Source organism: Cebus imitator, unplaced genomic scaffold (assembly GCF_001604975.1).
Source record: "Cebus imitator isolate Cc_AM_T3 unplaced genomic scaffold, Cebus_imitator-1.0 Scaffold827, whole genome shotgun sequence".
NCBI classification, from domain to species: Eukaryota; Metazoa; Chordata; class Mammalia; order Primates; family Cebidae; genus Cebus; species Cebus imitator.
The window spans coordinates 190739-218329 of NW_016108142.1; the positions used below are offsets into that span (position 1 = coordinate 190739).

General features: G+C 37.2%; 1 protein-coding gene across 1 annotated transcript in view; it reads left to right on the forward strand.

Moving 5' to 3' along the window:
• FAR2 (fatty acyl-CoA reductase 2) overlaps positions 1-27591 on the forward strand; it is a 154416-nt gene that overhangs the window by 108700 nt on the left and 18125 nt on the right. The window contains exons 3-4 of the mRNA XM_017520375.2: positions 16608-16783; positions 19789-19968. Of these exons, the coding sequence (XP_017375864.1) occupies positions 16608-16783; positions 19789-19968 (356 nt within the window). The remainder of the gene's footprint in view (positions 1-16607; positions 16784-19788; positions 19969-27591) is intronic.

The window sequence follows — 27591 nt, forward strand, 5'->3', positions numbered from 1 at the left end:
TTATGGAGTGCCAATTATGTCTTAAGTGCATGAAAAGTGCAAAGAGTGTAAAGAGAAAAATGATGGACTTTAGCCACATGGACTGGTGGAGACAGACATTTGGAACATGATTGCAACCCATCATGAGTTCTCAAGGGAGAAGAGAGCAAAGGGCAATGAAGGCAGAAAGAATCATGCTTGCTTATGCATGAATGGTGTGGTGTGTTTGGGAAACTCTGGGTAATTTAATGGGCCCTAGACAAGTAAAAATTAGGACTAGAAAAGTATGCCGAGGCCAGATCTTGAAAGACTTCACATAATTACATCAGTCAGGTTGCATTCCATTGAAAGAAAACCCAAATGAAACTGGTTTGAAACACAAAGGTGAGGTATTGATTATACAATGGAAAAAATCCAGCACTAGAGTGGTGAGCAGCTGTAATTTAAGTGGGGCTCTGGCTGCCTTGGTCTTTGGGTCTCTCAACTCTGCCACTTTATTCTGGTTTTATCCTCATGATGAATAAGATGTTTGCTGTAGCTTCAAGCTTCACACACATACATGCCAATCTCCAGATGAAGAGAGGCTGGCCCTCTCAAATATTTTCTCCCAAGACTGATGAAACTTGTTTTCTAAAAAACCTTCAGCAAATTTCCCTTCCATCTTATCAGCCTAGTTGAGGTTACATGTCCATTTCTGATCAACCTCTATGGCCCGAGTTATACTATGTATTGATTTGTTCAGAAACCTCAGACCTAAGCCAGTCACTGTCTAGAGGGTAGGAGTGCATGGAAATCAAAACACTTTTCCCTGGAGCTGTGGTGAGATTATCTGTTCTCAGGCAAGGTGGCTGCTGGAGAAGGGTGAATATCTGCTTGATAATTCAGACACTCATCAAGAGATAGAAGAATGGGTGTTAGGGGCTTAGCATCCTGAGTGCAGCATGGTTTCTGGAGTCAGACAGACCCGAGTTTGTCTCTCTCCACCACTGGGTGGTGTGATTTTCCATAACTGAGCCTTAGTTTCCAAATGGAGATTATAATAGTCATTGTCTTTTCTACTGTTGTGAGATATAAATGAGTTAACATAGGAAAGGCACTTAGAATACTGCCTGAACCACAGTAAACACTCAGCAAATATTAGCTTTAAATTCATACGCAAATATGGGAGGGCGTTTGAGCTTTATCTTTTAGGGCCTGACACTTGCATTGAAGGTCTTTTTTATCTTGGCAACTAGATAATTTCCTACTACTCAAATAAGAATTAAAAAATTAGTACTTAATTAATGCTGATGACAACAGGAAAGATAAATGTGAATTAGTTAAGTAGTTGGGAAAGACATCACATGGCCTGCAAAACTGAGAATATTATCTGGCCCTTTACCAGAAGTTTGCCAACTCCTGAAATAGAGGACTAGAAAATGCCTTCTGATATAAAAACCTAAACATGTTAAGGCTGGGCATGGTGGCTTACACCTGTAATCCTAGCACTTTGGGAGGCCATGGTGGGTGGATCACTTGAAGTCAGGAGTTCGAGATCAGCCTGGCCAACATGGTGAAACCCCGTCTGCACTAAAAATACAAAATTAGCTGGGCATGGTGGCAGTCACCTGTAATCACAGCTACTCAGGAGGCTGAGGCAGGAGAATGGCTTGAACCCAAGAGCCAGAGGCTGCAGTGAGCCGAGATTACACCACTGCACTCCAGCCTGGCCAACAGAGTGAAACTCAGTCTCAAAAAAAAAATTGATAAAATACATTTTTATAAAATAGTTTTAATGCATAGCTGAACTTGAGGCAAAATAAGGAAATCCCTGTGTCCAGAAATGACAAGAAAGTACACACCTACACACAAAAAGAGCGAGAGAAGTTGAACAAGCACACAAATATAACAAATATTTATTGAGAGCCAAATATATGTCAGGCACATATTGCTCTGTGTCTGGGGAATGGGGGCAATAAGGTAGAAAATAAAACAGACATGGGATTGACCTCATAGATCTTAAAATCCAGTGAGCTAGACAAGTTTCATAAGAAATAAATGTATATTTAAGTATTTTGAGAAGTACTGTGAAGATAAAGAACAAGGCACTTTGAGAGAATAACAAGTGACATCTGTTTTAAAATTATGCAGCCAGAAAAAGACTGCAGAGATAGTGTAACTGGAGCTCAGGAAGAGTTAATATGCTCAAGAGAATGCAGGAGGGCATTTCTTTCAGGCAGGTGCCTAGGCTCTGCCTTGCATGCTTCTATCTGACTATATAAGGCAAAAAATTTATAGAAGTAGAATCATGCCTTTGCTACAAAACCAGAAATTGATAGACGCTTAAGAAGAAATTTCCATCTCATCGAATGAGCATTTTGATCCGATAGTAATTGTTCCAATTTAAAACATTCATTTGTACAGATTTTCTTCTTCTTTTTAGTTTTTGGACAACAGGGTCTCACTCTGTTGTCCAGGTTGGAGTACAGTTTGCAATCAGCTCACTGTAACCTCAGACTCCTGGGTTAAAGGGATTCTCTTGCCTCAGCCTCCTGAGTAGCTGGGAATACAGGCACACACTGCCAAAACTGGCTAATTTTCAAATTTTTGTAGAGATGGGGTCTCACTAGGTTGCTTAGGCTGGTATCGAACTTGTGGCCTCAAGCAATCCTCCTGCCTCAGTCTCTCAAATTTCTAGGATTACAAGTGTGAGCCATCACACTTGGTTTATACATATTTTCAATAGTTTTAATACAACAACAAAGTCTCTTTGAGACAAAGGATACACTTTTCTTTTAATTACTGAGACATGGTCTCTCTCTTATCACCAAGGCTGGAGGACAGTGCATGATCATGGTTCACTGTAGCCTCAAGTGATCCACTCACCTTAGCCTCCCAAGTAGCTGGGACCACAAATATGTGACATCAAACCCAGCTTTTTTTTTTTTTTTTTTTTTAGACACGGTGGTCTCACTACATTGTATAGGCTTGTCGCAAACTCCTGGTTTCAAGCAATCTTCTGGTCTCAGCCTCCCAAAGTGCTGGGATTACAGGTGTGAGCTCCCACACCTGGCTAGAGAACAGACTTTTAATGACAAAAGAAAAGTACTTTTTATTCTAACGTTGAATTTAGGAGCCTGTATAAGTAAAGGTGGATAGAGGAGACTGATTGCTTACAGAAAGCTAGACTTGATACTATTACAGGTCTCTTGAAAGACCTGGGAAAAAATGTTTAAAATTGCAAGTGGAAGACATTTGCTAGACTAGAAATGCAGAGTCCAAAGCACTCAGGAATTCAGAAAATGGCTGCTGGTTGGGTTTCAGTTTTATTTTTTAAATTTAAGATACCATCGAACCCTAGTTATTTCTGAGTTGAAGATGACGAATTGATGGGTATGTTTTGTATTAGCAAAAGCAAAAAGCTTATTAATTTATATTTCTCATTAACAAAACCCATAGAGAGAAATTCTACTTTGCCTTTGTAACCCATATGTCAGCTTGAGTATCTCTGCCCTTTAATAAAAATGGAATTAATGACATTCCCCAAGAATAGTTGAGAATTCTCAGGTGGCTAATTTTTCATGGTCATCTCTGCTGTTGCCCGGGATGAATTAGTTATGTTTATGAATCATCTTTAATTTCACATGAGCTCCATACCAAGTTGATCCAGCAGACCAAGGCCCTTTCTTGAGTTGTCGTAAATTTAGACTCAAACAACAAAAGGAGACACTTGCCTCAGACTGCCTACCACTAGGACCTGCTTTTACGCCCACATGTGAATGCCCAGTCTTTCAATGGGTCATCCTCTACCCTGTTAACTGAAGTTTTCTGTGTTTATTTTCTCATCATTTTCAGTCTTCTATTTATTGTAATCTAGGACAAAATGAGGTCACTGAGTTTATTCATTCATTATGCTGAGTTTAGTACACAAATTCTAAGCAATATTTCACAGACCTGGCTTTTTCTTGGTGAAATAAATTTGGGCTTTGGTAAACTGTTTTTCTCTTTTTATGGTCTCACAGCTATGTTTTGGATGGCTAAAGCTTCTAAAAGTCTAAACCCTCAATAGCAGGTTACTTGTAGGTTTAGTTCTTATATCTGTTCTGGGAGGTAGCAGAGGGCAGTAGAAAGAACACTGAAGCTCTAAATACTCTCTCCTTAATCAGAGTAGAGCTTGGTAGAGAGACATGACCTAGTTACCTAATCCATATGAGTCTTGTTTTTATTATGTGTAAACTGGATCTGATAATAATAGCTATTTCACAGTGATTTTCAAAGATTAAATGTGATGCTAAGTATAAAATATGTTTTATATTGTACAATATAAATATTAGCTTTTTATCAGTAACCTCTCATTTCTTTTACCCAGATATGTTCTTTTGTTCAGTATCCCTAAGCAAGACCCTCTAGATTGCCTGCATCAATTTCACACTCTTACCAAGGATGTATATGTTCCTGCATTCTCTTTTCTATAGCTAGTCATCACTTCACTAGAAAGATGTTTAAGAATTCACATTTATATTATAACATTTAATTTGAGAAAACCTTTTTGCAGGAAAGGAGAGTATAATCAGAAATTCATCTATAATCTTAAAGTCCTAGGTTTCACCAGTCTGTGCCATATGTGTTCACATTCACTCTCCATTCTGCATGAGTTGTACTAATGTGGGTACTGAAGGAGATAAACCTCCCAATTAGTAACTTAATACAAATGAAAGTTGATTCTCAGCACAGTAGGTGTAATTGGTAGAAGGCATTGCACTCCACAGTCATTCAAGGATCCATGCTGATGGAAGGTTGCCATCTTCTGTGCATGGCTTCTGAGCCATCCAAGGTCTCTCTGGATGACAATATACAGCTGTCAGTGGGGTAAAAGGGACACTGAACATCATGCGGAAGGTTTTTGTGGCCCAGGCACAGAAGTGTCCACCACATCTGTCCATATTCCACTCTCAGAACTGTCACTGGGCATCAAACTACAAGGTTGGCTGGAAAACACATAGCTGTGTGCCCAGGAGAAAAGAAAAATAAGATTGTTGAACAACTAATGAGGTTCTGCCATGGCCTTCTCTTTAGGTCGCCAAATATCTGCTTTCCTGTCTTTCCCACACATAAAAAACACTCAGTCCTACCCCAGGGTCCTATACTATTATTGCATCCAATCCAAAGTCCAAGGGGGAATAGACTATCTTCTCTTTCAGATCCAGATATGTCAGCTTCTCATTTGGCGTTCTTGGATAAAAAGGCCAATTTTCTTCTTCCCACGTAGAGGTAGAAAATGTCTCTGTTCTACCTCTTGTCATTGTAGAACAGTGACAAGTTCACCACAATTGAAGAAAAAGTAAAATCAATCAAACAAAGAGACCTTCTATTCAAAAAAGAGAAGACTGACAGGCAAGCAGCAGTCCCTGGAGTACAACCATAAGGAAATCCTGATTGGCAAGTATTGAGAAGCTTCCTACACTGGGAGTGGGGAAATTCCTTAACTAGCCTCTAAATCTGCTCTCTGGGAGGAACCCTCTTTTCCATCATTTTTTTGTGGTGGCTCCATCCTCTGGAAGGTTCTCCTTATTTCTTATTCCCTGGCTGCCACCTCTGAAGTGGCCCTTAAGAACTGTGCTCTTCTTGTCGTCTTTGGCTTCGTAAGTCATTCTGCAAGAGTAAAGGTGGAAACCATTGGGTGTTTTAGGTTTAAGGTCAGTCATTGCTGATTCTGGGGCTGTGGAAGAAAACATAAATCCCTTGGTTCATACACACAGTATGGCAGCATGGCATAAGTAAAAGACATGAACAAAAGGATGAATGAAGAAGTGAAAGAAGAAAGGAGTTGTATTAGAAGGAATGTTGTATTAGACACAACATCATCTAAAAACTAAAACTGGAATGCATTAAACTTGTTCATTCAATAAGTATTGGCTGAGTGCCTACTAAGTATCAAGAACTGGGCCAGATGTGGAGGATACAGTGGCAACACAGGGGAAAAACGTTAAAGGAAAACAAATTGGGTAATAAATTTGTTATTGGTTTTAACAAATCCAAAAAATTCGAGAAAATAGTGCAGTGTTTGCCAAATCTAAAACTATTTCATCCTCATTGATTCTTAAATTAGGAATGCACAAAAGCAGAATTACTAGAAAATCTCAGTTTTATGGGCGTATTTCCTTAAGTAATAGCCCTATGTTGGAAAGTTGGTGGAGGTAGACTGTACATTTGGAATAACCAACCTGCACATTTACCCCCTCCCCTAAATTCTAACCAAATAAAGTATGAAATAAGACATAACTCACCATGTTACACCAGCTTATCAGGAATGAAGTTGATGCTTATCGGAAACATGTCAAGCAATCGAGAAGAGTTTGTATTTATCTTTAACATTGTCTTCATGTCACTTGAGACTTTAATCTCAGCCAAATAAATATACTTCCAAAACCAATCTCTTGTGCAATGATTTTGTCTGGGTCCAGGCCCAGGCTTACTTCTATTGCATAGCCACTCTTACCCTTCTTGGTTTTTACTCTGAAGAACTTTCCTATCTGGGTCAGAGTCTTTTGACCAGATAGGAAAGACTCTGTAAATATTTGATCAGATTCTGTAAATATTTATTATCTCGTTAGTCAAGACCCCTCTAGATTCTGCCATTTAACTTAACTAGTTTGATGTAAACAGAGTGGTTTAAAGGAAGTTGTAACTTATTCCTAAGTAGGGCCTGGTATAGGTTTTAAGCAATACCAGCTCTCCAGTCACACATAATAATGAATGAATTCCAACTCACTGTAAGTACTACAGTGTTCCTGAAGGGAAATAAACCATGTTAGCAATGTGAAGTTTGGAAATTTTTCTTTAAAACATAGTAACCAAAAATGTTACCAGTTTGCTTTTGATTACTACTATATCCCCCAGGAAATATGACCAAAAGGACATCTGTTCTATGTATCAAAATTCATACATCTGCTTCATTCATTTCCTTTTATGGTACGCATGGCTATCACCTCTGACTTCCAGTTTCCCTGCTGTCAGAGAGAAACAATTAAATGACAGATGCTTTGGACAAAGAGCTTTTAAAAATCCATTGGCCACAGAGAACTGGAACTGAAGATTTGCAAGACAGGATTAATTTTCTTTCCTAAGTTTCTTAAGTATTTTCAGAGCACTTAAAGGGACATATCAGTAGGGGGGAAAGTATCTGAATAATCGGCAGGATTCTTGAGGACTTTCTCAAAAAGATAATTAAGGTGGCACTCTAAGAAAACAACCAGAGACACCACAAATAATGTATAGATATTTTTATTATAGTATTACTTATGGTAAACTTGGATCCAATTTGAATGTTTCACAGTAGAGGAATGACTAAATAAACAACAATACATACAAGTGTTAGACAAGTATTCAGGCATTAAAAATCATGTTTTGGCCAGGTGCGGTGGCTCACGCCTGTAATCCCAGCACTTTGGGAGGCCGAGGCGGGTGGATCACGAGGTCAAGAGATCGAGACCATCCTGGTCAACATGGTGAAACCCCGTCTCTACTAAAACTACAAAAAATTAGCTGGGCATGGTGGCACGTGCCTGTAATCCCAGCTACTCAGGAGGCTGAGGCAGGAGAATTGCCTGAACCTAGGAGGCAGAGGTTGCGGTGAGCTGAGATCGCGCTATTGCACTCCAGCCTGGGTAACGAGTGAAACTCTGTCTCAAAAAAAAAAAAAAAAAAAAAATCATGTTTTACAAAATAGTAAATGACATGAAAAGGCTTGTAATATATTCGGTGCAAAACCATATTCAATATAATCTCGATGGGTGGGGTCTGGGAAAAAATATATAATCTCAACTATTAGCCCTAAATGTTGATGTGATCTTGGATTAATTTTAGTTTTTTGCATTTTCTAATTAGAATTATGATTATGCTACTTCTATGGTGAGGAAAAATTACCCTCTGTATTAGTGAAAAAATAAGAACAGTAATCTTCTGCTTTCAATGCTTTCCAAATACAGTGAACACATTACACATTTACAGTGGAAGAAATGAAGCACTTATCATGTAAAATAGTAAATAAATCAGAATAAGGCAGAAATCAGTCATGAATTTACAAAATTATGTCATCAAGTATAAGTTTGGTTCATTTTTAGTTTTGAAACTGTTTATTAAAATTAAATAGTTTATTTTTATTAGAAATAGGATTCTAAGTATTTGAGATTGCTTTTTAAAAAATTATCTTCTAGTTTTTCACAAAATCTGAGTTGCTGCTAGGGAAAGCACAACAGATTTCATGTGTTGAAATATGAACATGCTCACCACATATTCAACTTGATGATCCTTAGGGTTTCTAAGCTGCTGTTTCATCTCTTACCTATGGAAAGTATGCTCGTGTAATTATGAACCAGTCTGCTTTTCACTGTGTCAAAAGCAGATCTAGATAGTGAAATTGGTATTTTATCTTTATTGTTATCTTAAATATGTCTTGGCTTTAAAAGACATGGATGGCCTTCGCCACTATACCAGATAATGAGTTGCAAATAAATTATTCAGTAGTAAATTTCAAATGAAAACATTTTGAGTTTCCTAGTGTCTTACTGATATGTTTCTTTTTACAACAACCATATACCATGTATATCTGTTTAGGATTTTAGTTGCTAATAATCTGAGTAATTCCTTAAGAAAACATTAAAAGGACAATATCTATGCCTAGGGAATAAAACCTGAAATAGTAGAAATTATTAAAAGTCATGTAGTTACTTAAGAATCAGTGTGAGCTCAGACACTGAAAAATGTGAGAGAATTGAGAGGATACCAAAAATGGTCAACCTTTTCCTGTTAAGTTATAGTAAAGTATATAGTATAAGTACTTAGTATATAAGAGAAGAGTTAGAATGAGATTGTACCAGGTTCAGAATTCCTCATCCAGGAAGACCAGACAAAATTCAAGGTTTTTAGATAGGGACTATCCTGAATGATAACACCAGTAAGTGGGTTTATAAACAAAGACAGAGATTGGCACGTTGCACAGGATACTTCAAACCAGTTTCTCTGGAAAAATGTGATACTCAACAAACCCTCAGTTGCCCCTGAGGTAAATCAACTTTGAAATACAATAGAGAACACTGGGCGATAAATCACGCAGCCTTACTCACTGGGTCCACAGTTCACAGAACATGATTAGATTTAAGACAGTAGAAGATAGGGACATTTTATGAACTAGTTTATTGAATCCTTTTGAGACTATCACTGGCGTTTCCTAGAAGGCTTAGATAAATTAATTTTTAAGAGATAAACTAACTTTCAACTAAAAAACAAAACAAAAAACTTTGAATTAGAAAACATCTGCAAAGAAAAGCCCAACAATCTAACATTGCTGATTATTAAAGAAGCACACGATAGAAGTGCTAATTTTATTTTACAAGTTCCTTGTTAATTTTCAGACTCTTTTGTGGGGGGGAAAAAAGTATGTTAATGCTTGCCCCGGGCCTCCCTGTATAAAAGCTGCTTTTTCTCAACTTCCAAAAATGAATTTCTGATTGAAATTAATGATTCTGTTTAATCTCTATGTTAGGCAAAGGCATTTGGAAACATTTGCATTTAAACTTCCAAAATTGGAAATATTTGCATTTAAATGTCCAAAGCCAGTTGTGTTCCATTACTGTTTTATGTTTGTTTGTTTTGTTTTGTTTTTAATTTTTCCTAAGAACTAAGAAACTATTCCAAAAAAAGCAAGAGGCCTCTAGTGTAAGTAGTTTTCAGTTTTCCTGTCAGAAAGAAGGAAAGAAGGAGGGAGGAAGGAGAAAAGGGAAGGACGGAAGAAAGGAAGGAAGAAAGGGAGGGAGGGAGGGAGGAAGGAAGGAAAAGAGGAAAGAAAGGAGGAAGGAGGTTGTAGTACTGGGGATATACTAACAGTTCCAGAAATAGAAGCAATTTATTTTCTTGATTTCTTTCTTACCTTTTTTACGCTACGTTTCATGACTTAATTCAGTCACCAACTGGTTTTACATGCCCAACTTCTTTCCATTTTTAAAAAATATCTTCCAATCATATTGTCTTTTTCTTAAAAGCTTCAAATTGCCCATACTCATTTCATTCAAAAAGTTACCAAGCCATGAGGTTCAACATGATTTTGTCATCATGTTGAATATGTATCAATAAGATACATTCTGTTCTTAGAAGTATCTGGATCACAGGATAGAATGAGAAATGTTGGCATGACCTAACACACACAAATAAACACACACACACAACACAGCTTTCTAATCAGCAGCTTTTGGAAGTGGAGTATTGCTGTGGAAGTAGCAAGGGGATTTTCCTATTACAGCTAGTGCTCGACTTACGACCATGATTGGGTCCAACAGACCGGTCGTAACACGATTTGGTCGTAAGTTGAGTAGGCTATATGTACAGTACTGTGAAATGATGTTATAAAAATCTTTAAGTCATTTTATCATAATTTTCTTTCATTATTGTTATATATCATAATTTTCTTTGTTCATTTTATGCCATTTGTATCATCTCTATACCATTTTGTTTATTTTTACATTCATCAGGTTTAAGTAAAACACTGCATTACCAGTACAACTGGTTTAATATTTGCAAAGCATACAAAATTACAAAATACAGGTGTAAAAAAATACCATAGGAAACATTTTCCCAATTGCAAAACATATCAAAATATATAAACATGTACGAAACATTTTATTGGCTGCTGGTGCTTGGCTGCAGATCATTGATGTCGTCATCTGAGGCAGCAGTTGGGGTTACCGGAGTTGGTTTTCTCATAAACATGGTGAGCTTTGTCTGAATTGTATGTTTCTTTTTTTCTTCATAAATTTCACGATACGGACGAAACACATCGTGCGCCATCCGTTCAATCCTTGCAAATCGTTCAATGTTTGGGTCCATTGCTTCAAAATGTATAAGAAGTTTATTCAGTAAAGATAAACTGTCTGATAATCCCTTAGTGGTGAACTTTCTTTCTGGCTCTTCCTCTTCTTTCTCTGCTTCTCTTCTTTCTTCTTCTGCCACGCTTTCTTCTTCCAGTTCGATTAGTTCTTCATTTGTAAGTTCTCCGGATTCTTTGTCTAGCAACTCTTCAACATCTTCCATTTCACACTCCAAAGACAGGTCTTTAGCGAGTTTTACTATTTTTTCTCGTATTGTTTCAAGTTCATGTTCACTGTCAAATCCATCAAAATCATTAACATAGCGCTTAACACAGTTTTCCCAGATGCCATTCATGCACTTTGTCGTCACAGCCTCCCAGGCAGTAGCGATATTCTTGATACACATCAAAATGTTGTAGTGTTTCCAAAAATCTACAGCAGAGCAGTCATGGCTAGCGATTGTGGTCGTAAAGTCGAATGGTCATAAGTTGCATAGGTCGTAAGTTGATCAATACCTGTATTAGGGACCTACAAAGTGATAGGCACTAAGATAAACATCTGACTTTTGTTACTCTAATCCTCAGAAATCTCTGTAGGATGCCTTTTCTACATCACAGATGAGATATTAATTCACTGAAGTTGTCATCTATCCAAGGTTATGTAATTTGTGCCTAGTGATACAGCAAGAGTGGAATGCAGGTCTGTAATCTGTAAGCCCATACCTTCCCTACTGCACTGCATTGTCTCCCCTAGGAAATTTCTTTCTCGGTGAGGAAGGTGAGACTATTGCTTGCCACTTCTGAGTTAGTATCAACACTTTTTCCATCCTTCGGCATGGATAATGCAGAGATGTCACCAATTCTGTTGGAGAGTAGAAATAATCTTAAGTTTGGTCTCCATCTTCCTAGCCACCCTAGCTCCTTTTCTGCCCAGATGCAAGAAGTAATTCTCAAAGGACTGTAAAATTGACCTTTGGAAAAAAACATAAGATGAATCAAACGTTGTGTTGCCTTTAGCATTTATTATAAATTATTATGCAGAGTGAACTAAAATTTTGTTAAATGCAATAAGAACAGCATGATATATGCTTAATTCTCTGAGATGACAGAATAAGATAATCAAGTGACTGGCATTTTAGATAACAGGCAAATAAAGGCACGATGGCCCAGAGAGGTAAGGAACTTGCCCCAGTCACATAGCAAATAAATGGCAGAATCAGAATTCAAATAGAGTCTTTCGTGACTCCACAGGGCCTGAGCTTTTTCAATACACCTGTGGTTCTCAATTTCAGAGTGTATCGGAATTACTAGAGCGTGTGTTCAAAGTGAAGATAGATGCCCAAGTTTGATTAATAACTGTTTTGAATAAGAATCTTCAGGGTCAGGGCATAGGTTGTTTGTTTGAGCAACTTCCTGGGCAACCCTGCTGTAACCCGATCAGCTACAATCTGATTCTCTGGAACTTGGGTTCTTGGGCCCCCAACCAAGAAGAATGGGAAACGGGGTCTCGGTGTCGCCGTGAGTGTTACAGCTCAAATAGAACTTGTGGACCCAAAGAGTGTGTGATAGTGCAGTTTATATGCAGAGTGAAAGGACAGGTTCCACGCAGTGGAAGGGGACCCGGAGAGGGTGCAGCTGCATCTGCAAGCTCCGGTAGCTGGAGATTATACCCCTGAGTTATTCCCTCCCTGTTCTTGTTCTCATCCAGTGACCTGTTTTTTCAACCTTTCTCTGGATTAATTGATTTTTGAAACCTTTACCGGATTGGCTATTGTTTACAAACCCTGAATCACCCAGCCTCTGACTCCGGGGGCCAGAGATGGGAAAAGTCCCTGCCCTTAAACAAAGCCCCTAAGAGCCAGAGGTGGGAAAACAGCCGGCCAGAGGTGGGGAAAGTTCCTCTAACACAGTTCCTCACTGCTATATGCCAAATTTTGACAGCCATACTACTATACCATGCTGCCTTATGGAGTTATAGAAATGATCCTTGCTAAACCATTAAAAACTTCTAGATTAATCCTTTACATCTTATGGGACTTACTAGTGAACTAGCAACAATTTTAACGTTTTGTGAATTTTTGTTAATCTGTACATGGGTATAATGGTTTTTGCTTAAATTACTGTACTCACTTGTATTCAGTTGTTCTCAACTTAGAACTAATTTGCAGAATTCATTGATTTGTTTTTACTCAGCACTCTAAAACTTCTCTAAAAACATTACAGTGTCTCTTTCACCTTGGGACACCAAATATTCCACAGAGATTGCCCTTTAATTTAAGGGATCTTCCTAATTTCTTTTAAAAAAATATTAAGCAAATCTTGGTGGGTTATTGGGACTAAATAATATAGCCATTTTTAAAGAGAAAGACTTAGTAAAATGAATAAAGATCAAAGATTCCCATGATTAGAAAAGATTTGATTACCTTCAATTAGCCCCAGGAAGTAGAGACCAAGCCTCCTGTGGATACTTGCATAATGAGGTCATGTGGCTAACTAGTTGATTGTAACTCAAAGGATAAATACTTGATGGGATGGATACCCTATTCTCCATGATGTGTTTATTTCACATTGCATTCCTGTATCAAAACATCTCATGACCTCATAAATATATATCTACTATGTACCCACAAAAATTTAAAAAATAATAAAATGAGTTACCCTACAAAAGAAAAAAAAAGAATCGAGGAGTTTACAAACTAGAGGGGGAAATATAAGCCCTGAATTTAAGAACAGACCTGAATTTTTAAGAGTCGGTGTTTCCCAATTATGGTACCTGGACCATCAGATCCATCTGCGTCAGTGGTTAAGAAATACAATTCCTGGGTTACACGCAAAACTACTGAGCCAGGATCTCTGAGGCTGGAATAAAGAAATAATTTTTAACCAGGTTCCGTTATTTTTCATGCATACAGTTTGAAACCTACTGATGTGAAGATTGCTCTGGGCAGTTATAAAGGGAAATGAGCCATATGCAGTTATTCATCTGCAATTGTCCATGTTAGCACTCTAACTGGAGAAATTCTCATCATTTGCATGCCTTAAAATCGATTGGGGGACTTGGTGTGAAATACAGATTCCTGGGTGTACCCCAGTAATTTCTTATTTAGTGGGTATGGGATAGGACCCAGGAATATACATTTTAATTATGCTTCTAGTGATTCCAATGCAGTTCACTTTGTGGACAGCATTATGAAAAGTGCTGACCAAAGCCACTGACCTGCTGGATGGCAGTTGGCTGCCATCTCTGTCACTGTATTCAGGATGTGGCACTATTAGAGTGTATTATTTTAGAAGCTATAGCAGTATGGTGAGATTCCTGGCAGGGTAAGCCAGATTATTAAGCAAGACTAGCATAGTAAAATGGAATCCTTACTTAGCACTGTAGTTTGAATTGATGCAGCCAATTCATTGATTTATTTCAATGGAACATTATCATCTACCTAAATCAGAAAGCTCAGACTTTAAAAAAAATTGTACTGTGTTTATTCAGATATGCATTCTCAATTGAAAATACAATTCAACAGATAGAACACAGATTGGAACATTATTTCCTAAAATTGTAATGATCTCCTGAAAAGTAATGCAAATATGGGATCTTGGTGCTGTTCAGCATTGCACAGGTTGTCTGAAAGTATAATGTGGAATAGCAGTATCTTCTGTCTTTTAAAGTCATAAAAACCAAAGGCAAAAGAACATCTGTATATTACAGCTTACGTCATATGTAAGGAACCCCATTGTGAGAAGGGTGGATGCAGAAATCATCTACTTCTTGCTCTCCCATAGTCAGAAGTCATCATAGGCCAAAGTGAAAGAATCCACAGAAACCTAAGTAAATTTCTAGTGAATAAAATATATCATTAGACTCAAAAAAAGAGCCTTCTCCAAACTGAATTATAAAAAGAGAAAATTGTACAAATTTTAGATAAATATTCAACATATGTTTGTTGTACAATCAACATTAACTATCAAGGGGGAAAACATATGACTCTAGAAGCAAACATTTAGCATGTTTATGATTTATTGATATTAGAAAAACTGTTAAAGATCTTTCTGGAAGAGTCGGAGTGACCTCTGCTGAAAATGTGCCTAGGACACTTTATCAGCCTTATCAATCCCAGATGTCAAAAGCATTGAGGACTGACCTAACTTCCAAATTATTTTCATAATTGCAGTAACACACCACTGAAAAGGCTGCCCCTACAGTGCAGAAAAATTGTAGACAGAAGCGAAGTATGTTAACTTGCCAGATCAATATGTGGATTTCATCCCTTTCCTAGTCAGCTTCATTAAATCATCAGAATGGCTTCTGAACATGCTCTTCCCTGATACAAATGGAGACACAGTTTCTCTGACTACCTAAGATCAACTTTGTATTACCCAATGAAAAAAGCCTGAGGTACACCTCTAATGGATAGATCTCTCTTAATCCTGTGACTAAGGATCAAGAAATAGGTAAAAACCACTGTTTACAGGTTAAGGAAGAGAAGAGAACTGTCTCTGTTACTATATTATGATTAAAATCACAGGCTAATTTTCTCTGCTCTTAACTTTTCTAAACATTTAGCTTTACTTTTGTTTTCTCACTGTTAATATACCACACCAATACTAAGTAAAATTCCATTTAGTCAAAATAGGTTGGAACCAAGATCATTTTATTAAAATCATATTTCTTGAGAATATGGGAAATGCCGATTTAGTCTAAGAATTTCTGTGTGGGGGGGAAAGTACTGAATCTGTTCTATCTGAATAAGTATAACAAAAGCTACAATGGCCAGTGTTGTTCCTTTTTCCCTTTATGAATAAATTAGAATATTTTAAAAATCAATATCCCATTAAAAAATACATGAGCACATGTACTTACTAGACAATAATTGCCATTTATATTAGAATAATATTACATAAAATTTTTATATGTTTTACCTATTATAATTTGCTTCACTTGCTATTTCTTATTTTCTAATAATGTTTGTGCTGCTATGATATTTTGTTAATCTGGTTCAGTTAACCAAATTGTTGGTCATTTTGCTTGTAATTTGTGAAGACTGTGTAGAGGTTGGTCATTTTTTACTGAAAACAATTATTCTCAGTCAAAAATGGAAACGATTACCATGTATAAATATAAAATAAAGCTGGCTTAAAGGGAAAAAGAGGATAAAGGCAAGATGTGGATGACTTATTCTCACTTTTTTACCCTGCAGGAAAAGTTCGAAATGCATACCTTACTGATTATTGGAACTGATTTTTCAAATGTTTCTCAATTGAAATGTAGCTGGAATTACACTAAACTGGCTGAATTGTATGAAATAAAGCAGATGGCTTTTGAGTAGATTTTTTTTTTTCTTTTTTTTCTTTTTTTTTTTTGAGACAGGGTCTTCCTTTGTGGCCCAGGCTGGAATGCAGTGTTTCAATCAAGGCTTACTGCAGCCTCCACACCCTGGGCTCAAGGGATCCTCCTACCTCAGTCTCCCAAGCAGCTGGAACTATAGGTACACACCACCATGCCTGGGTGCTTTTTTATAATTTTAGTAGAGACAGGGTTTCACCATGTTGAACTGGTGTTGAACTCCTGGGCTGGTGTTGAACTCCTGGGCTCAAGCGATCTTCCTGCTTTGGTTTCCCAAAATGCTAAGAATACAGGCATGAGACACCACACCTATCCAGATTCTTTAAGTAATATTATTACAACTAAAACCAGTTTCTGAGTATAATTAAACAGGGTGTTGTAATCAAGAACAATGTGATAATGATGATGCTATTCTTTGTATATTGATCTATATTTATGTTTCAGCTATTTGAAAAAGTCAAAGAAGTTTGTCCAAATGTGCATGAGAAGATCAGAGCTATTTATGCAGATCTCAATCAGAATGACTTTGGTATCAGCAAAGAGGACATGCAGGAGCTTCTCTCCTGTACGAACATTATCTTTCACTGTGCAGCCACTGTACGCTTTGATGACACTCTCAGGTACATTCCCATTTCCTTCTCATGGCATGTATACATGTGTGCATGTAAGTTTCTTTATAGTTTCTGTAAAAAAAAGAAATGTACCCTCAAGGAAAAAAAAATACAAAGAAGCAAAACTCTTCCAAAATTCCACCACCTAAAGACAACCATTTATTCTTGTGGAGAACATTCACTCCAATTTTTCTTTATGCATCTGTGATTATATAGATATATGTTCAATTTTACTGAAAGAAAATGGCATCCTGTTGAGAATGAAGTTTTGCAACCTGCTCAATTATATTTTTGGATATCTATCATTGTCAGTAAATATTCTGTTATAATTTGTAATGATTACATGACATTTCATTGAACATATATATATATATATAATATACTCAACCAGTTCTATGTTGGTGGACCTTTGGATTGTTTTAATTTTTCACTATTATAAACAACGCTGCAGTGAATATCTGTGTGCGTGTATATTTTTCACCTCTTTGTGTACTCTTCTTGAAATAAATTCCTAGAAGTACAATTATCAGATACAGATCAGCTGTGCCCAGATTATGAACAGTTTGCATTTTCACACATAATGCTAAATTGCTCTCCAAAAATGTGGTGTCTACTTATGCTGTCTCTCTACAAACGAATACTCATTTTTGCAGTCACAAAATAATATTATAATTTTTAATTCTTTTTAATGTTGCCAATAGGATAATGGAAATGGTAGCACATGTTCTAATTTTTATTTCTTTGATGATTACAAAGGTTGATGATATTTAAATGCTTATTGGCATTTTGTTATTTGTGAAATGTATATTCATGGTTTTTATCTCTTTTTCTATTGAAACATTTTTTTCAAACTCCTGAACTCAAGTGATCCACCCACCTCATCCTCCCAAAGTGCTGGGATTATAGGCGTGAGCCACAGTGCCTGGCCGTTAACTCTTCATCTTTTATAAGGCTCAAAATATTTTAACAATTTATCTTGCTTATACCCATTACTGGAAGTTAAAAAAAAAATTACCAAATGTCTTTCAACTCGTATTATTTATGCGGTTATTTGTAATTTCTTCTATTTTTATGGTTTCATTTTTACATTTAGATCTTTGATACATTTAAAATATATTTACCTAAAAAGAGGAGTACAGGAAAATTCTATAAAAAGAGTGATGCAGATATGAAAGTAAAGGAGTTTTATTTATTTTTTCTGCCATACAATTAGTTTTTAAATAATATTAAATAATTTATTTTTACTCTTTATCTGAAATAAAGCTCTTAAACTAAATTTGTTACTATTTTGTTACATTAAATCAGGTTTTCACTTCCAGTACTGTATCATTTTAATTACTGTAATTTTTATTATATTAGGGCAAGTATACTTAAAGCATTCTTTTTTTTTTTTTTTTAAGACAAAGTCTTATTCTGTCACCCAGACTGGAGTGCAGTGGCACAATCTTGGCTCACTGCAACCTCCACCTCCTGGGTTCAAGTAATTCTACTGCCTCAGCCTCCCGAGTAGCTGGGACTACAGGCATGTACCACCATGCCCGGCTAATTTTTGTATTTTTGATAGAGACTTGTTTTCATAATCATGGCCAGGCTGGTCTCAAACTCCTGACCTCAGTTTATCTGCCTGCCTTGGCCTTCCAAAGTGCTGGGATTATAGACGTAAGCCATCACACCCAGCCGCACTTTAATTTTTATAGAATTTTTCTGACTGTTCTCATTGCATATGATTCTTGATTAAATTGAAGATAATTTTGCCAGGTTTTTAAAAATCTTGGGAGTTTGATTAGAATTACCTTGTATATGTAGAATACTTTAGAAACATTTAGCATATTTAAAATATTGATTCCTCCTATCCAAGAACAATATATGTTTTCCCATTTATTCAATTTTTTGTTATTTGTTTTTTGCTATTATATATTAATTTATGATGAATTTGATATATTTTAAATGTTCGACTTTGAACATTTCTTCCAATGTATTCTCTAATTTTTGTTTATAAACAGGCAAGCTAGTGATTTTTTACATAATTTTTATCAGTGGACGCCTTACTGAATTATAGTACATTTCAGATTTTTAAAAAGCTGCTTCTGTTTTCCAGGTATTCAATTATATAATCCAACAGTAACTTTTGTGACTGTCTTTTTAATATCTATATCTGTTCTTTATTTTTCTTTCTAATTAATTACAAGGCTAGGACTTCAGAACAATGCTAAGTAATAGACTGTAGGCATTATTCCTAGTCCTGACTTCACAAGCAGTGCTCCTAGCTTTTCACCATTAAGAATGACATTGCCTAGCAAATTTTAATATGTATTGTTTAATCACTGTATTCCAATTCTAGTGAATTTATTCAATTAAATTGGAATGGAAATTAAACATCATTTTAAACTTTGGAAATACATATAGGTTATTATGAGTTTTTCTCTTTTTGAGTTAAATTAAATTAGTAAGTTTCCTGGTATTAGATAAACCATGTATTATTCCTGGAATGGACTGTTTCATTGTTATCACATACTATTTATATAGCTTTGTATTCTACTAGCTGCAATTTTAGATTTTGACATCAGTTTTCATGTCTGGCCTGGACCTTTACAGTAGCAACTTATATTGCTCATTTAAAAACCCACTGTTGCTCCCGTCCAGTTTATTTATATTTTCTAATGTTTTGAGTTAGATGATTAATTTACATGTTTGTGTTCTTTTAATGGCTGCTTGTAGAAGAACCTCTATAAATTCAGAGGATTGTGATTTTTTTTTATTAGAACCAAGTGACCTCTAGATATATGTACAGTACGTCAGTGAATGGGATTTATGAACACAAAAACACATCATCAATGCATAAGACATTCCGAGTATCACATAACTGTGTAGCCATGACCCACCCTTTTCTTCCTGCTGTTTTGGTGCAGCCAACAAAATCTGATAGATATGCCAGTTATTGGAGTAGACGCAGTTATAGCAAGATGTGATGCTGATTTACCTCAATGTATTTCCTTCTGCTTAATCTTCTCTAGACATGCTGTGCAACTTAATGTCACTGCCACCCAGCAGCTATTGCTTATGGCTAGTCAGATGCCCAAGCTGGAAGCCTTTATACATATCTCTACCGCCTTTTCAAATTGTAACCTGAAGCACATCGATGAAGTTATCTATCCGTGCCCTGTGGAGCCAAAAAAAATCATCGATTCCCTTGAGTAAGTTGGTCTAATAAAGGGATCAAGGGGTGGGTAGAATGTTGTTTGATTCTTTGTAGCTATCTATTAATGAAATGATGAAGTGAAACACTTTTGAAGCAAAATGTTTTGCAATGGTGCTAGCCTTAGCTACCTTGTCCCTGCTAGTTCCTTCATGCCCTGGTGGGGAATATACTGCTGAAAGAGAAAGGGGAGAGAAAATTCTTAAACATTTTGCTAAATGGTGTAGGATTGCATGAGGTACTTGGGAATACTATACATAGAAGTGGCTTCTCATTTTTTAATGAACTTAGAATTGTCACTAGATAAAGCAAGTATGAGGTATAGTATAAAAGTTCAGAAGAAAAAGTTTTGATTCAGACTGACCTGAGTTTGGCATAGCTCCACAACTAACTACCTGTGTGACTTTGAGCAAGTTCCTTGCCCGTTCTGTGATCCAGGTCCTTCATTTGTAAAATGGGACCAGTTTGTAGTAGTTGTGAGGTTGAATAAAGTTATGTAAAACACTTATTGAAGTGCTAGGGAGTGTTTAACACTAGTTAATCAAATGATTAGTAAAAAAGAACTAATGAAGAGTAAGAATTGATCCAAGATCTGGCAGAAGGTGACAGTCTCTTGACGTACTTGGCTGAGACACACTTTCCTTTCTGTCCTATGATGCAAGAAAAATAATGTCTATGAGTTTTCTTTTCTTGCCAACCAGCAGAAACCACCTTCATCTTAGGACACAGCTCGGGACTCAGAATAAGTTTGTCTCCTGCTTCTTTATTCTTCTGCTCCATTTTATGAAGTTTACCTCGTTTTCTGTTTTATTTGTTTACAACTCTATGTAAAAAGTATTACAACAGAAAAATGGACTATTTAACAGTGACTTTGTCACATTATAATTTTATATAATACTGTATTTATATTTAATATATACTCTTTAAAAAGTTTTAGCTAAATCAAGATTTCATTCCCTTCAGGGCAAACATTTTTATCTTCTCCAGCTCTGAGAATAGATATTTTTGTCTGTCATGTAAAAATATCCAGGACAAAGAAGAATGAAAGTCATCTAAAGGATCTGTAGGTTACTTAAAGTTGCTAATAAATGGAGGTTTGCCAAATTAGTACAGAGAAACATTTTAGAGTACAGAGTTTAACAGGATAGTGGGAAAAAAAAAAAAGTGAGTGTACTCTGAGGCCCAAAGTTGAGACAATAAAAGCCTCAGAGTATTTTCAGGATGGAATTGATTTCCGTCAGTTACCCTCTTGCGGTGTTGTCTCTTGGTAAATGTGATGCTTCCATATTTGATATGTCCAGGAGAGGGGCAGGCCCCTTATGATTCCTGCTTCCTGGGACTCTCACAGGTCATAGTGCAATTTGAGGCAGCAAAAGAGTCTGAGAGTTCATCAGAGGAAAGAAGTAAGAGGCCAGGTTCAGTGGCTCATGCCTGTAATCCCAGCACTTTGGAAGGCCAAGGCGGTTGGATCATCTGAGGTCAGGAGTTCGAGACCAGCCTGACCAACATGGTGAAACCTCATCTCTACTAAATACAAAACATTAGCTGCATGTGGTGGTACATGCCTGTAATCCCAGCTAGTTGGGAGGCTGAGCCAGGAGAATCACTTGAACCCGGGAGGCGGAGGTTGCAATGGGCTGAGATTGTGTCATTGTACTCTAGCCCAGGAAACAAGAGCAAAACTCCATCTCAGAAAAAAGAGAAAATAAGTGAGTTCACCCGTAGTGAAGGGCTTCTCTAGGTACTCCATACCACCTCCTCCCAAACTATGACCAGACACTAAATATCCCTAGGTTTCAAAGAAGAATAAATTTACCTCTCAGAGGAAGAGTTGGTTTATCTTCAGGCATTCAGCACTTTCCATCCTCCCTCCAGTATATATCAGACAAGGCAGGTAATTGCTACAAGATTTATGAACAAACTGCAATTGACATTTGTACAAAATTTTTAATGTCCATCTGTCATTTACTGCTCTCCAAGGATAACAATTATTTAAGCAACTAATTAGAACTGGGAATGAAATTATTTTATCTCAACAGATAAATTTTGGATGCAATTAAGGAACTCAGTTTTTTTAAAAACAGAGAAAAAGTTATACTTATTATTTGTTAATTCAAAATTAATTAGGACATCCAGGACCACCTGTCCAGCCTCTTCTCTCTCAGCCCTCCCCTTACTTTCATGCTGCAGTCCCAAGGAAGTAAGGCCTCCCCTCCTTATACCCTGCCTGCCTTTTTCAAAGCTCTCTGTTTCTAGAGCTTATTTCCCCTTCTGCTTCACCTGGCTAATTCTAACTCACATCAAGTCTTCCCGGTGAAGCTCTCTGGCTTAGGCACCCTTCCTGAGTGCTGACATATTACCCTGTGCTCAGCTTTATTATCGCTGGTAACACAGGTCATTCTGAATGTCTGGCTGTTTATTTACATTCTCCATTAGACAATGAGCTTCTCAATGGAAGAGAATATTTCTTGCTCCTCTTTGCATCTCCAGCTACGGACTCAGTGCTTCCTGAATGAATGAAAAGTTTTTGGTGGCACTAGATGATTGTTGTTCATACTGTTCTGTTTTTCTTCGTTTGTTTTGACTGAAGCACGAATAGATGACAGAGTTCCATAACAAACTGACACTTTGAGACACAGAAGTCTTATGTGTAAAGTATCTATCTATATCCCCACATCTCAGCCTTGTTTCTGATTGTTCATTATTTTCTTCTTAAACTTTGAATGAAACCTATATGTTTAGTTTTGAATAGCACTTTTAAAAAAGCCCAGCAACCATCATCTATGAGTATTTCAACAACTCCTATGCCAGCTGGAATTTTTGGAAGTTTTAGAATAACAAATAGCATTAAAAATCATTCTGAATAAATATGAATTCACCTAAATCCAGGTGTAGTTTCTTTGTTTTAGGAAAATATTTTTTTTTCTTTAATTCTCTATTTAGTAACTGGCCTGTGTTAAAATGGAATTATTTTCCAAAGTTTTTAGGTTTCTATTTCCCTTGGGAGTTTTTCTTGCTTTCAATTCAACAGAGAAATGCCTTGGGGACAGTTTTGTTGTTGTTGTTGTCCTTAACAGTAACTATAAGGGTTAGCTGCTATAACTATCATAGCAGCTGCCATTGCTCTTAGTATTTCAGCAGTTCTTTTTTTTTTTTAAAGAAGCCAGGAGTTAGACAACAAGATGATCTTGAAGCTGTACTCTGGGCATTGTGTGTTCTCAAGATCACCATGACAATGTAAAATGAAACTTTATTTTTCTAGAAAATCAGTTGAATGGGAATTCTAGTTCAGGGAAATAAAGAAGGATTTTCATTTTTTGCCAGGACCTTTTCTGATTGCTTGGGCAGCAGTGGTACTGCCCAGTGTTGTCAATAAAGGGAATGGATTGTGAACTTGAACCCCATGCTTACATCCTGGTCCCAACCTGTGCAGGCCTAAAGTCTCTCCTTGTTCCGCTCACCCCATTTTCTATCCATCCTGTATCCTGAGACTGTCAGGCCTGAGCTCCCTTTCTTTAGTCCCTATCTAAAAACTTTTAGCATTATTTTAGCACTGAAATATTCCAGAAAGATGAAATTTGATTTTGTTAGTATGAAAACTTTAGCATATTAGCATAAACATATTTTAAAAATAACTTTAATTGGGAATTAATGCTTTTAATGAGTATGACAAGCATGGCCGTTAATCAGTGTTAAGCAACTAATTTTCCTGGCTCTTATACCTGTAGTTGTCTTCTGCCCCTTATCCCAGGCACCAGTTCCCATTCTGACTCCTCTCTACTTTCATATTACCAGCTTCTGCCTATTTGGAGTATTTACCATTGGAAATTTATGTGCATAAATGTGATCCATTTATGTGAAATTACGGTTTTCCGGAATAACAGCTTTGTAGAATGTTTATTTTAAAAAATGCACATAGCTGACCAAGACAGGCAGGTTTTATGATTGTTGCTTTTCTATTTTTTAGGTCAAGGTAACTCCTCATAGTGAAACCAGTGTAGAAGAAAAGGGCTTTTTGCACTTGTATAAAAACCTGAAATAACTAGAACTAGGAGCTAGAAAAAATGGAATCACAAATATTTATTGCTCTATTGAACATACGTAAATAAATCTGAATTAAGAAGGGAATGGAGGACATGAATCACTATTGAGCAATTACCATGAGCAAGACACTTTCACAGACTTTTAATTCCATAACATAATATTGTAGGGTTGATAGTATTATCACTGCTATACTAATCACGGAGCAAAAAGCTCAGAAAGGCTAAGTAACTCCTTGAAAGTCTCTCAAACACATTGTTAATCCATGGCCACTTGATTCTGAAGCCCATGGTCTTTCCAGTCTACTCACATACTTGGCAGTGGTAGAGATTAGAAGGTGCTTTCTTAAGATATAGACTGTGTTCCCAAAGAGCTCACATCCAAGACAAATAGAACAGGGCAGAATTATACATGTGTGGTGGTGGGAAAACAGGTCATATTAACTCTGGTGGGTAGAGGGAGGTATATGAAAAGACTTGGAAGAGTGGGCAGAGTGTGGATAGATGAGATGTACACACGTGCCTGGCAGGGCTGCTGGAGCTGGGAAACCCAGGCGTGTTTGGGACACAGCCAAAAGTCCATCTTGGCAGCACATGTGTTATGTATGTGTAGGGAAGCAGTTAGAGATCAAGCTGGATAGGAAGGCTGGGCCATACTGCATGGAGATTTTGCATACCGTGCAGAGGAATTGTATTTTATTCTTTGGGCAGTGGAGATCCACTGAAAGAGGGCCGTGTGTGCATGTGTTTTTCTGTGTAATTTTTATTTGTAATTTTTGTGTATAATCGTTTTAATCATGGAAAGACACTGATGAAAGTGGGCTTCAGGAATATTAATATGGCCAGGAGTCATGGGGAGGCAGTGGACTAGCATGGAGAGTAGACATAGGCAACAAGAACCATTACCAGAGAGGAGTGGTGTGGAAGACTAAACGAGACCATATAAAAAACACCTCCATGTTTTGGGGAAGAAAAAAAAAATAGGAAATGGCTCCTGTTTTGTATATGGGGTTGCACCGATCAAATTAACTCCAGATTAGAACATGTATACTTGTCATTTTTTATATTTCTAATACCAGGGATTTAATTCTTTTAAAACTCAATTCTCTTTGTAATTTTAGTCCAAGAAGCAATGCGTGTTTGAGAGCTAATCCCGATGTATTCAAATCTCAATGACTTAAGTTTATGGAGTGGACTTCTTTTAAATTAGTGATTCCCTGATTTGCCTGACTGTTGGAATTTCTGGGGCATGTTGAAAATACGGATTATCAGACTCTTATCTCTGCAGAGGTATTTAGTGATTCTACAATGGCACCCAGGAATCTGGATATTTCCCAGGGGCCCTGTGTAATTCATACTGATGAGCAGGCAAGTTTGGGAAATAGTGCCTTAAGGAGCTTTTTCACTGAGCAATCCTGAGTTGAAATGAGGATCATTTATCTGCTGGTACTCCATGCTCCCTCTTTCTCCTGCTCTCCTCACCTCCTGTTGTCTTTCAGTTCCTAGAAGCTTTAATCAAAAGCTCCTAGTAGATCTGTACCTACTAAAAAACACACCTCTGAAGCTACACGGTCACCAGAAGATACAGCTAATCTGCCATGTGGAAAAGGAAAGGTGGCATGTGCACGGAGGGTGCAAGGGTGAGAGGAGGGGAATGGAGGCCCCCACAGCCAGCCACAGTCACCCTCATCACAGCCCTCTGTGAGATATGAAAGGAGGTCAGACGTTGGAAAGTAGTCTTGTCTTCGTCACATAGAACACATTCTTAACACTAAAAAAGCTGATCTCTTCTAAGGGAATAGTGAAAGCTGACTCTAGCACTTGTGCTTTTAATTTCAGGATGGCACAGTTCAAAATGACATCTAAGTAGCTGAATAAAAATGAAAATTCTGTGTACTTTGATATCAGCAGACTTGAAATACAAACCAGAATAAGGTTAAATTATTTCTTAACCAAACTGAGTAGTTTTCTCATTAGCAGGCCATTGGCAGGGCAGTCAGCATCTGGCTCATGTTTGAGCCTGGCTAGGTGCTCTGTCGAAGTCTTGAGGGAAATACAGAGGCCAATTCTCCACAAGCACTAGGCTCAGAAATACCCTGCTATCCAGTGAAAAAATTGACCTTGAAGCCACCTTCACCAAACCAGTTGGTCAACACTTTTCACCACTGCCACTAGAGACTTGACTTCCTGTTTTGCTTACTGCTCTTCAAAGATATCCTCTTCCTTCCTTTCTCACATTCTCCCTACAACCTCTTCTTCTTTTGAGTTCATCCTCTCTCGTCATTGTCCATCTCTGCTTCCCAAAACCTAATATAGTACAGAAATAGGCCAATCAAGATTAGCAAGTGGAAGAGCATCCATTTACTGAATAAGGCACCTGGCTCCTGGGGGCAGAAAGATGATTAGGCACAGAGATAAAAATCATAATGCCTCCTCTCCTGGACTCACTCTTCAGTGGGGAGACAGACATATAAGCAAATACAACTTGATAAGTACAACAATCAAGGGAATGACATAATCTAGACTGGAGAGAGAGAGACCAAATGTTATCATAAGACATGTGTCCATTACTTACTCTCTAACAGGTGTCCTGAAAAACCACTAGGTTTGCCCACTTGTTGCATAAGAAAATTGGGGAGATCAGGGGAGGGAAAATATGTATGCCTCTTGGTATTTCATTCAGCAAATATATAAATAATGAAACTACTAATGATATAATCATGTTGATTCAATAGGTTTCAAACCAAAATTGATAGTAATCTTTAGAAGAAATTGTGTGTGTGTGTGTGTGTGTGTGTGTGTGTGTATGTGTATACACATAGACCTATACATACTGTTTTCTGAAATTTTCAATGACTTTATGCTTCCTCTAAGGCAATTCAAGTTTATAATTTGAGACCCATGGGTTCAAAACATGTTCTTGAGTATACTGAAAGACATTTAGATTAATTTCAGACATGTATTTTGGTTTATAGTGTCTTTTTAAATCTATGTTAACTTATTTACTGTTTTAAAAACAAATTGAGAACAAACAGCAGCAGCAACCCTGAACTGAGTTTAAGTCCTAAGAAGGGCTTTGCCTAACCAGTGGATGTGCATGTTCTCCTCTGAACCTAGGAAGTGGCTGGATGAGCTAGCAGATGGTCTGTTTGGCTGTATTAAAAATGCTATTTTATTTTTGTTTTATTTATTTATGTATTCATTCATTCATTCATTCATTCATTCATTTATTTTGAGACAGGTTCTCTATGACCCAGGCTGAAGTATGGTGGCACAATTATGGCTCATTGCAGTCTCCAACTCTGAGGCTCAAGCAATCCTCCTGCCTCAGCCTCCTGAGTAGCTGGGACTGCAGGTGCATGCCACTGTGCCCTGCTAATTTTTTTAAACTTTCTTTGTAGAGGTAGGCTCTTATTATGTTGCCCAGGCTGTTCTAAAATTTCTGGACTCGGCCGGGTGCGGTGGCTCACACCTGTAATCCCGGCACTTTGGGAGGCCGAGGCGGGTGGATCACAAGGTCAAGAGATCGAGACCATCTGGTCAACATGGTGAAACCCCGTCTCTACTAAAAATACAAAAAA